Source organism: Thunnus albacares, chromosome 3 (assembly GCF_914725855.1).
Source record: "Thunnus albacares chromosome 3, fThuAlb1.1, whole genome shotgun sequence".
Taxonomy (NCBI): domain Eukaryota; kingdom Metazoa; phylum Chordata; class Actinopteri; order Scombriformes; family Scombridae; genus Thunnus; species Thunnus albacares.
The window spans coordinates 9,435,488-9,447,490 of NC_058108.1; the positions used below are offsets into that span (position 1 = coordinate 9,435,488).

General features: G+C 36.6%; 2 protein-coding genes across 3 annotated transcripts; one reads left to right on the plus strand and one right to left on the minus strand.

Moving 5' to 3' along the window:
- Positions 1-1,835: 1,835 nt before the first annotated feature.
- gcdha (glutaryl-CoA dehydrogenase a) lies at positions 1,836-7,034 on the plus strand. The gene is made up of 12 exons (XM_044346261.1): positions 1,836-1,943; positions 2,466-2,572; positions 2,821-2,853; positions 2,989-3,129; positions 3,455-3,517; positions 3,733-3,903; positions 4,012-4,141; positions 4,534-4,750; positions 4,891-4,994; positions 5,744-5,869; positions 5,962-6,122; positions 6,463-7,034. The coding sequence occupies exons 2-12, from the start codon at positions 2,473-2,475 to the stop codon at positions 6,534-6,536; spliced, it is 1,320 nt and encodes a 439-aa protein (XP_044202196.1). The 5' UTR covers positions 1,836-1,943; positions 2,466-2,472; the 3' UTR covers positions 6,537-7,034.
- Positions 7,035-7,168: 134 nt separating this feature from the next.
- On the minus strand, positions 7,169-9,947 carry syce2 (synaptonemal complex central element protein 2). Of its 2 annotated transcripts, XM_044346262.1 has the most exons (5): positions 9,625-9,947; positions 9,159-9,276; positions 8,006-8,085; positions 7,763-7,877; positions 7,169-7,670 (listed from the first exon to the last, which is right to left on the minus strand). In XM_044346262.1, the coding sequence occupies exons 2-5, from the start codon at positions 9,231-9,233 to the stop codon at positions 7,470-7,472; spliced, it is 471 nt and encodes a 156-aa protein (XP_044202197.1). In that variant the 5' UTR covers positions 9,234-9,276; positions 9,625-9,947; the 3' UTR covers positions 7,169-7,469. The 2 variants fall into 2 exon arrangements, with proteins under 2 accessions (XP_044202197.1, XP_044202198.1); XM_044346263.1 differs by lacking the exon at positions 9,625-9,947 and having other exon boundaries at positions 8,006-8,090; positions 9,159-9,247.
- Between the last annotated feature and the right edge of the window lie 2,056 nt (positions 9,948-12,003).

A 12,003-nucleotide genomic window follows, 5' to 3' on the forward strand; every position in this document is an offset into this window, starting at 1 on the left:
TGGCCGGTTTCTCTTCAAAGATAATGATCAAATCAGAGCAGAGGTGGAAAATAACTGAAGTACAAAGTTAGCTACTTCATATGAGTATTTTATACTAATTCATACTTCTACTCAACCACAATTCAGGAAAAACACTGTACTGAAAATACTGTAGTAAGTGTAAAATGTGATTGGTACATAAAGTAGTCAAAATTGGTTCCACGTTGACCAATTACACAATTAGCATGCGTACAAGTGAGTAATAACAACCCAACACTCTAAAATATACATAATTATATTCTGTTAAGGGCCTTTAAGTATAATGATTTTATTTTTGATACTGCCAGGCCTTTTAGCTTATTATACTTGTGTGCTTTCACTTAAATAAAATTTAGAATGCATGACTTTTACTTGTAATGTAGTTTTATAAAGTGTGATATTGCTACTTTTACTTAATTAATGCATGTGAGTGCTTCCTCCACTGCTGGAGCACAGTCACCACAACTCTGAGGAAAGACTTTTCCTTTTTCTATACAACATGAAAGACACTCCTGAAGCTCATGGATCACAGCAGCAGGGTACTCAGAGTACTTAACAGATAAGCATACTGTAAGAACAATCTAGAAACACATTTCTCATGAGTTTCATGAGAAGTTAAATAGACCTCAGCGGAGTAATGACTGGCTTACTATTTTCTGTGTTGTTCTATCCAGCTTCACCTGTAGATGCTATACAGTAACGACTTTCTGATGTACAACAACAAAACAATAAATCTATATTCCCACATAAATTTAAAAAATCGTCTTAAAGACAAACATATGAGAGACTATTGCATATCATTACACAATTCAACTGGATGGCAGGTGACTGTCACAGGTAACGTGCTCTGCCCCACCTTTGTCCAAAGAAGTGTCATGTGTAAGTGTGCTGGTAAAGCAATGAATAATTTAAAGTCATGAAATGTTACTGGTTTCTTAAGATAATCATGACACCATTTTACACATCTAAAATAACAGCCGGTCACTCAGACAAGTAAATACATATTACCAAGCTTCCAGGTAACATTTCTTTCTTTGGACATTTAATATTGATGAATGATCTGAATTGGTTTATCTTTTATCTGGTAAAAACAACAAAGACTAGTTACATTGTAAAATATCATCATCAGGTTATTAGGCTGATTGCTAGACTAAACAATAGAGACTAATCAGTTTTAAAACATTTGGTCTCTGGTAGCTTTTGTTGGACATTTGTCATATTTTTTATCGACTAAATGTCTTAGGGTTTCCTTGCTTTTTCTTTATTGCCTACATAACATTTCCCTCACAATACCAGCACATTAAGGGTACCCCCTTAACCCCCCTCAACCCCCCACTCCCCACACATTATGATAATATTATTGTCCTTGGCTGTCGCACAGTGTGTCCCTGTTATCAGCTGGGTCCTCTGTCAGCTGCTGTGTCACTTACAAAAGTTGCATACAGACACTCAGACAGCCTGTACATGTCTCCTTATTTTACCAGCCAATGATGTGACGGGACGTGGGCCGACACCCTCCTCACACCCCGGACACACAGCAGCACCGGGACACCATGTTGAGTGTGGAAATGTGATGATACTCTGATTCATAACCGACAGTAACTTAAAATATTGTGACACACAGGGCACAGAACCGGTTTGTTTAAATTCCCAACAGACAAAACTCCCTTTTTGTTTTGTTTTTTTAACGCTAAAACCTGCAGTTTAAAGTTAGTTGCATAACGTCCACGTGTTGCACAACTCTGAGCCGCGCATTGCTCCAGTCTCTTGCCTCACCTGTCATGGTGGATGAGGGCTACCAAACATGACGTTACGTATCCCTGTGACGTTTCACCGGGCGAGATATTACTTAAGCAACTTTTATCGCTCAGATCCCAGGCGAAAACTCATCGGATCAGCAGATAAACCCACCGAGAAGAGAAAAGGTACAGTACATCTGGACGTTTAGGACGAGGTTTGCTGAAAAAAAGTCACTAATCTTACATTGTTGTTCTTACATGAACAGCTTTATGTTAAGTTATTGGCATGCAGTGCTTGAAATGGCTCTGAAGAGGACATCATGGGGATTTGTTCTAAAATATGTTCAAATATTACAGATAGGATACAGTTTTTCTTTCAAAGAAAACTAAAAATATTATTCTAACCCAGTGTCACATCAATACCCAAACCCTTACACTTAGCCCTACATAGAGTGATAATAATGTAGTTTTAAGTCATTTACATAACCAAAAACTGTTTTGTTTGCAAGCCTGCTGAAAAATACTATAAGTAATTCAGGATATTGTATTGTTTATTATGTTTTGATCAACTTGTCTGACTCTCACTGGTTTAGGCTTGTTGTTAAACAAGTTCTCATTAACAGTGAAATATGCTCACACTGTGTTCATAGATACTGAAAATATTAGAACTGTAATATATATTTATTCTTCTTTCCCTCTTATGTTCAGTAAACACATGGCTCTCCGAAGTTTCACTCGTCTGCTCTCCAACACCCAAAAATGTGTGGCCGTCACTGCGTCCAGAGCCCAGGGCACAGCTGCAGCAGCCCACAAAGGTAGAATTTAAATTATATTATTATTATTATTATTATTATTATTATTATTATTATTATTATTATTATTTAATTAACTGTATAGAAAGAAATGCCAATCTAAAGATTAGGGTGAGTGACAGTGTGGGAAAATACACAAGTCTTTGGATTTAGGAAACACTGTCTGTACACAGGAGGTGAAAACAGAATTAAGTTGTTTAAATTTGTGTAAGATGATGTGTAATTCATACTTTTATTTTTTTTTCCTTTAGATGCTGAAGAAGTCAAAAAACCTGCAAAAGCACGTAAGTAAAATTTCAATGAGTGCAACCTGGTCTGCCCAGGTTCCTCACATGTTCTGTTACAACATGTGACCGTGACATAACTACTGTACGTGTATGTGTGTGCGTATATATATATATATATGTTTTGACCCTCAGCCAAGGTGCTATTCAACTGGCGGGACGCTCTGGATCTGGAGGGTCAGCTGACAGAGGAGGAGATCATGATCAGAGACTCCTTCCGCGACTACTGCCAGGAAAAGCTCATGCCCCGCATCCTCATGGCCAATAGACATGAACGTGAGCAAAACACACATCATAATCAGAGCATACAGACATATTACATATGGGTCAGACTATATGGACAACCTTCTGCTAAGTTATAATAACATAAAGAAAGTTTTTGTGATTTACATATAGTATAGTCCACTGTTTTTTTATATGTATATTAAATCTCCTATGATCTACATTAAAGCAATCACCATAGCACAGAATTATTCATTTTCAGGTTTTTTCTCTTTACTTGCTCCATGAGTTGAAACTATTAAAAAATAGAAGAGCTGTTTATTCTTTGGTAAATATTTGACTGTTGACTTCTTTTTCCCTGACATGAACCGTGCTACAGATTTCCACCGTGAGATTGTCTCCGAGATGGGAGAGTTGGGCGTTTTAGGCCCAACTATCAAAGGTAAACAAAGACAAATTCAACATTATCATGTTTTCAAGTTATAGTTCCATCCTAATTCATGCAATGCTGTGCCTTTACATGTGTTTTCTATATGTCCTAATGTCTTTTTTTCCTGCCAGCTTCCTGAAAATACTACATGCTTTTTTGTCATGTCAGGACTTCTTACTGGTTAGGGTTACTTGCAGATATTTACACTGTTTCTGTTTACCGTGCAGGTTACGGCTGTGCAGGCACCAGTTATGTGGCTTATGGTTTAATTGCCCGAGAGGTCGAGAGAGTGGACAGCGGGTATCGGTCTGTCATGAGTGTCCAGTCTTCACTGGTCATGCACCCTATCAATGCTTATGGCACAGAGGCCCAGAAGGAGAAGTACCTGCCCAGGCTTGGTGAGGGCGACGTTTTCTGCAGCTGGACATGATATTTCAATGACAAAGCATGATCATGATCCTTTATTCTAATCTATGTGGTGTGTGTCATTATGGTTTTCTTTGCAGCTCGTGGAGAAATCCTGGGCTGCTTTGGTCTGACAGAGCCGAACCACGGCAGTGATCCCAGCAGTATGGAGACCAAGGCCAAGTACAACCCATCCAGTGGCACCTTCTCTATCAGTGGAGCCAAGACCTGGTAAGTAGACAGACACATACATGGAGCTGTCCATTTTTCAAAAGCTGTCCATTAACATAGAGTGAGACAAATATACAGATGTGGAAGTGCAGTCCGGGATTTTCACTGTTAGATGATGCTGCTTTAGATGATTGTTCAGTGGTGTGCCTGATTTAACTTGTCCGTATAATATTTGACTCAGGAAAACATAAAAAAGGAAAAAATAATTTTATTCTACAGCAAGAAAATACAGTACAATAAACTCTCAACTGACCATTTGACTCGTTGGTGTTTGTCTATTAGATTAGTAAAAACAGAACCCTGGAAACTTTGTCAAGATGAAATACCTGAACGCACTGTGGATTCCTCTTATCAACAGATGTTTTCATTTTACTCTCTCTTTCATCTCCTAGGATCACAAATTCCCCCGTGGCAGACATTGCAGTGGTGTGGGCCAAGTGTGAAGATGGCAGGGTGCGGGGTTTCATCTTGGAGCGTGGAATGAAGGGTTTCGCCACCCCCAAGATAGAGGGCAAGTTTTCCCTGAGGGCATCCGCCACTGGCATGATCCTGATGGATGAAGTGGAAGTTCCCCAGGAGAATCTGCTGCCCAACGTCTCTGGCCTGGCTGTAAGTAGCTGCTCTCCCAGATCAACTTCACCTCCATCAAAGCCAAACTGAGTCTATATTTATTTCATTCATTAAAAGAACACATATATTACTGTGTTTTAATTTATTGTATTTCTTTTGTCATCAACTTTTGTGACCAGGGTCCCTTTGGCTGTCTTAACAACGCCCGTTACGGCATTGCCTGGGGAGCTCTGGGAGCTGCTGAATTCTGCTTCCATGCAGCCAGACAGTATACCCTGGACAGGTACATGATATTCCTTTTGTCCACAGTATGTGTTCACTAAAGTTAAAATCACAGGACTCACCCAGGGTATTTGCGGGTCCTGCAAAGTCTTAGAAGGTATTAAAAAGTCTTAAATTTCATTAACAAAGGTCTTGACTATTTGTTTTTCTTGCCATAGACAATAACATTGGTTAGTTATAACTTTTTTCAATGTGGTTGAGGGCTGTCAGGAGACGTTATACATCTTTAAGCTACAAGTTAGAGTGGTGCAACTGTGCATGCAGGAGGCTGTTCAATGCTTTTTAATGCAGTTTCAGTCAGTCCCATCACACCCTTTGCCAGCACTGTTGCTAGCTACAGCAGCTAGAAAGCTCATTGACTCAAAATAGGCATATTTCAATTTGAGTAAAAACGTAAATCAACACAAATTATTTTTGAACTGGTTAATGCACCAATTCTCTGCATCTTATCTGGATCCCGGTCATATAAATTGTTAAATTAGATTATTATTGTGACATACAACTGGGAAGTACTGACTGGTTTTTTGATATTCTTTGACTGGTATGACTGTGAAAAAGGTATTAAACTGTATTCTATATGGTATTTTAAAAGATCTTAAAAAGTCTTAAATTGACTTTGGTGAACTCTTCAGAAACCCCTCATACCAGACAAAATCTAAATCCTGTGAAAAAAAGTGGTAACACTGCCATAGTGTACATGTAGAGAGCTTCACCTGGTTTCAGTTCTAACAGTTTCTGTCCTCCAATCAGAATCCAGTTTGGGGTGCCACTGGCCAGGAACCAGCTGATGCAGAAGAAGATGGCGGACATGCTGACAGAGATCACGATTGGGCTGCAGTCATGTCTGACCCTGGGAAGACTTATTGATGAGAAGAAGTAAGTTGTCTTTTGATGTCTTTAGATTTCTCTTTGACTCCTTCTCTCTTCTGCTAAAAAGACCTTTAATGTGCCTCCTCTCATCATAATAGAGTGGCTCCAGAGATGATATCCATGCTGAAGAGGAATAGCTGTGGAAAGGCTTTGGACATTGCAAGACAGGCCAGAGACATGCTGGGAGGGAACGGCATCGCAGACGAGTACCACATCATCCGTCACGTGATGAATCTGGAGGCCGTCAATACATATGAGGGTAAGAACACATCAGTGGATACAGCTAATAGTAACATCTATACCTATATCATTTACTAGGAGGTAGATCCGTACTAAGAGTTGACTAATTTAGTGAAGAGTTTCAAACATTAACTGCAGTAATGTATATCCACCACCAGAGGGCAGCAGTGCACAGATTATTACAGGTTGACACAATGATAAAGAGATTTCTTTAAAAACATAAGCTATCCATTAATAGTCCAAATCAAAGAAAGCATATGGTTTTAGTAAATAATAAAGAACTATTCCAATTTTTCTATTGTATTTTTTATGCAAAAAACTAAACATGCACGTTTTTTTTTCCTTGTTTTTTTTAATAGGAACTCATGATATTCACGCCTTGATCCTGGGCAGAGCCATCACTGGACTGCAGTCTTTCACTGTCGGGAAGTGAAGGTCTTCAGCTGTCTTCCCCTACAAAAAGGACTTGACTTGGGACGTATAGTACTTTGTTAACATCTACCCTCTGAGACACATGACCCTGTTGGGGATTATTATGTGTTGCACTTTAAGGTGCACTTAATCATCTTTGTATGAGGTGTTTTGCCTGATGGAATAAATCTAATATACCTCATCACATCTACTGTATGTGGTTTTAAACCACTGATGTTTGTCATCTCTGGTAAACATTTAAGGTCAATCTAACAAAACATTGGGTCCAACTGAGATATGATATTTGTACATTAAAATGTCAGAAATATTCTTCAGGCATTTATTAGGCATTTAGCATGTAAAAGTTATTGCATTATGAATTATGTTTTGGTTTTGTGATAATTTAATATGTAAATAAGTAGCTTTGAATGAGTGGGAAGATATGAGTGAGTGTAGTGGAGATGCTCTATGTGCAGATCCTGTAGTGCTGAACTGTGCCGAAATAAAATTCTCAACTATTGTCCTTTTTCATTGTTATCTAGTTATGTCAGTTACTGTGAGAAATCACATACTGGTGCTGACACACCTAAGTTATGGTGAAATACAAGCACTAAAGACACAATGAGGCATAATAACTTGTAACAAATCTAACACTTAAGAGCCAAATATTTCAGTTTATTGTGTTCATTTTAGTAGTATTTACTGAAGCAACAGATACTTCAACAGAACACTGAATAAACATGGCTTCAACTTTTGTTTTTGCATTCTTTTACTGCAAACATGAGCTGGACTACTGTTATGGAAACAAAGACGCAGTCAACAGTGTATTCCTGGAAAAACAGGAAGAAGAACAGGAAACAAAAGGAGTAATCTTACCCACTCTAAACATGTGGACAGACAAATTCAACTGGTCTGAACACAGAATAAAATAGCAGACAAAACATTAGCTAGTTTGTCAGGGATCTGATGTCTGACTAATGGCCAGGCCCTCTCTGAGACTCGCCAGCGCTTGATTGGCTTCCAGGAGCTCATTGTTGAGCTTAGTGCAGTTCTCCAGCACCTCCGTCAACTCCTGCAGCTTCACCTGCATCTCATTACTGTTCTCTTCATAGACTGTGTACATGTGCTCCTTCATCTGCTGGCATATCTCTTTCACCTCAGGGAGGACGAAAAAACCTTTTTGTTGCAACTTACAACACTACAAACATATAAAAAAATGAACAAGAAGGAGCTAAAACAAGAGGATACCTTCTCCACTAACTTCTCCTGAAAGCTATCCATCACTCTCTGGTCACTGGTACGGCTGTCGTTAATCTTTTCGACCAGTTCCTGCACTCTTCTGCTGACATCATCTATGCTGGAGCTGCAACAGATACAAGTAGGTATAGTCATGTTCATCCTGGGACAAGTAGACAGTCCTGCTCGGGATTACACAGCTACTACATTAACTATGACATCAGGAAGGACGGGACTGTACAGGTGATGATATACCTGGTGTGCTGCTCCTGAATCTCAGTCATGCTCACACTTAAGGAAGTCCCTCTTGATGAATCATGGTCTGTGTCTTCTGTCTGTACTTGCCAAGCACAATGAAAGACACTGATATAAAGTTTTCCATTACCACCAGTTGCACAAAGGCAGACTGTAAACATCTATTGTACAAATATGATTTTACAAAGCCCCCAAAAGTCCCCATAAGATTGTTTTTTATCTATGACCTTGTGGGAACAAACTATACTGTTTAAGCATCACTAACAAGGCATACAATCAATTATATCAGTGCTTTATATATGTGTGTTTTTTGATCAGGTCAATTTTTCCATTTACTCATCCTTTTATTCATTTACTGTTGATCAACTACAGAAGTTATTCTAGTCCAGTGGTAGGCAAATAGTGGCCTGTGGGCCAAATCTGGCCTTTCAACAAAAAAAACATTTGGCCGCCTAATGAAAGCTGAAGTTTTCCCTTTTGTAGATTACATCAGATCTTTTACGCAACTCTTCAAAAATCTAAAATATGACCTCTTGAATAAAATGAGAAAAACTCCTGCACACTGTCTCGCTTACTGCTGGAATATTTATGAATATTTATTTTTGGATATTTCGTTCTATATACCTCATGAGGCTCGGACAGACAGAACTGTCGTAACCTAATAAATATTCCAGCAGTAAGCAAGACTGAGCAGGAGGTTTTCTCATTTTTATTCAAGTTGTGCTTTTCTCCAATGAACCTGTCACATATTCAGGTGTGCAGAGACTTTCAAATTCTTAAGGAGAAATAAATATAACTTTGTAACATCTTATAAACTTACCAGATGTATAACACAGTAAATCACATAAATTGGCCTCTCTGACCAGAACAGATTTGTGTCAATAACAGAACTTTGCTTAACCATAAATGGATTGGTCCACTGTTTATTGTGTGAATAACATATTAATAACATTGCTATGCTCATGTTCATGTTTATTTTTTTTGCACAGTGAGTATCAACATATGCTGCTGTCACTCTGTTTGTCCTCAACTAACTATAAGGATTCATGACATCTGCCCTTAAATACAACCTGTTTTATACACTGTGCCTGCACAGTTTAAAAAAAACAAAACATCTTTGGGACTCTAGGAAGTTTCCTTGATTACATGTTACCATTTGTGAGTCTTCATGGTCGTTCTCAGGAGAGGACTGGGAGGTTGAGGGGAGGCTTTCAAAGAACAAGTCCATTCTGGTCTGTTTGACTCTGGAGAACTGAATCTGAGGGTGACAACTGGAGAAATGTAGAAATATACAAATAATGTTACTAAAAACGATTTAAGTGTCTTCAAACAGAAGTTACTGTTTCTAGGTATAGCTAATATTTCATGAGGAAATGGCCAGGTGATAAATCCATCTTACTGCTAACTACAGACACCTTTAGCTTTAGCTAACCCTCTCTGGCTATAAAATGTTAGCTTTGGCGTTGTACTTGCAAAAAAAAATGTAAACAACATGTTCCCGAACAAGTGCTTTATGGTATCTACAGAAATATACATAGTTATAACTATGTAACTTATATCATTAAGCTAGTACTGCTGGTTAAGAGCAACAATATAAGTGAATTTATCTTTATACTTACTAGCCGAGTGCTGTATCCTGCTAGCAACTCCCTTACCTAACGGTTAGCTAAGTGGTTTCCTTTTTGTTTTTTGTTTTTTGAATTTATTGGCGTTTCTGCAGGGTCTTTGGTCTTTCTAAATCGGTGTTAACAAAGATTAAACAGCATTTATCATGTTAGCTTGAATGCTAATACGGAGAACAAAACAAAATAATCAATTGTAGCTGTTTTTTGTAATTTATCTTGCCAGTAAAATCGAGTGTTCAATGTATATAGAAGCCCATTTCCGCCACTGTGATGAAAAAAATAAAGATCCTGTAAGTCATTATAATGACTTAGTATCTCAAAATAATGACTTAGTATCTCATAATAATGACTTACTATCTTAAAATAATGACTTAGTATCTCATGATAATGACTTACTATCTCATAATAATGACTTAGTGGCATAATGCCTGTAGATGGCGTTGTTCAGTCATTTTCAAGCTAATTCATGAACTGGAAAACAGTAATAGGAGGAAGATGAAATGAGAATGAATCATAGAAGGAAATGGTCTTTAATTGATTTACAATCCTAAATTTTGATTATTTTAACTGTAGCATTTTTTTCTTACTCATGGAACTGATTTTCAGTCTTATTGCTATTCCTGCCTATTTGCTGCCTGCTCAGTATCAAAAGGTCTCAAGAAACCAATACTCTAATATGACAGGGGACATCACAGGGTATCATAATTCTGACTTTTATTCGTTTTTACGGGAGCATTCTTTTCTTATTGACCTTGAAACCTTTCCTCTATTTGTGAAAATGCAAAAAAGGGATATTTCACCGTTTTTCACATCTAGACTTGGGCTGTGCGATTAATTGAATTTGATTTTTGATTACGATTTTGGCGTCCAATGATTACGAAAACAAGATATTCGAGATAAAACCATTTTTGTTTATTTTTGTCATTTCGTAATGATGCTCTCGTTTTGCTTTGTGTTGCAAATCTAGCACACCCCTTTCCTTTACAGTGGTGCACTTTTGGGCAATGAGAAAAAAAATGCTACAGTTAAAATAATCAAAATTTAGGATTGTAAATCAATTAAAGACCATCTTATTCCATGATTCATTCTCATGTCATCTTCCCTTATTTATGTTTTTCAGTTCATGAATTAGTTTAAAAATGACTGAACAACACCATCTACAAGCATTATGCCACTAAGTCATTATTATGAGATACTAAGTCATTATTTTGAGATACTAAGTCCTTATTATGACATATTAAGTAATTATTTTGAGATAGTTTCTCATTATAATGACTTACAGGATCTTTATTTTTTCATCACAGTGGTGGAAATGGGCTTCCATACTTTGGTGCATATGAGGAATAGTCCTATGCCAATTTTACGCTTAGTTTTTCATTATTTTGAGATGCTAAGTCATTATTATGAGATATTAAGTCATTATTATGAGATACTAAGTCATTATTTTGAGATAGTTTCTTATTATTATGAGATAGTAAGTCATTATTTTGAGATACTAAGTCATTATTATGAGATACTAAGTTATTATTATGAGATACTAAGTCATTATTTTGAGATACTAAGTCATTATTATGAGATACTAAGTCATTATTTTGAGATAGTTTCTCATTATTATGAGATAGTAAGTCATTATTTTGAGATACTAAGTCATTATTATGAGATATTAAGTAATTATTTTGAGATACTAAGTCATTATTATGAGATAGTAAGTCATTATTTTGAGATACTAAGTCATTATTATGAGATAGTAAGTCATTATTTTGAGATACTAAGTCATTATTATGAGATACTAAGTCATTATTATGAGATATTAAGTAATTATTTTGAGATACTAAGTCATTATTATGAGATAGTAAGTCATTATTTTGAGATACTAAGTCATTATTATGAGATACTAAGTTATTATGAGATACTAAGTCATTATTATGAGATATTAAGTAATTATTTTGAGATACTAAGTCATTATTATGAGATACTAAGTCATTATTATGAGATATTAAGTAATTATTTTGAGATACTAAGTCATTATTATGAGATACTAAGTCATTATTTTGAGATATTAAGTAATTATTTTGAGATACTAAGTCATTATTATGAGATACTAAGTCATTATTTTGAGATACTAAGTCATTATTATGAGATACTAAGTCATTATTTTGAGATACTAAGTCATTATTATGAGATACTAAGTCATTATTATGAGATAGTTTCTCATTATAATGACTTACAGGATTTTTTTTTCATCACAGTGGGCTTCCATAAATATGTAACTGGTTAGCAGCGATGGATTAATTAAGTAGCAACACCACACCGTAAAAGTACTTCATTACAGAGTACAAGTTGTGTAAAAGTGTCAAATTTATCAAAATATCA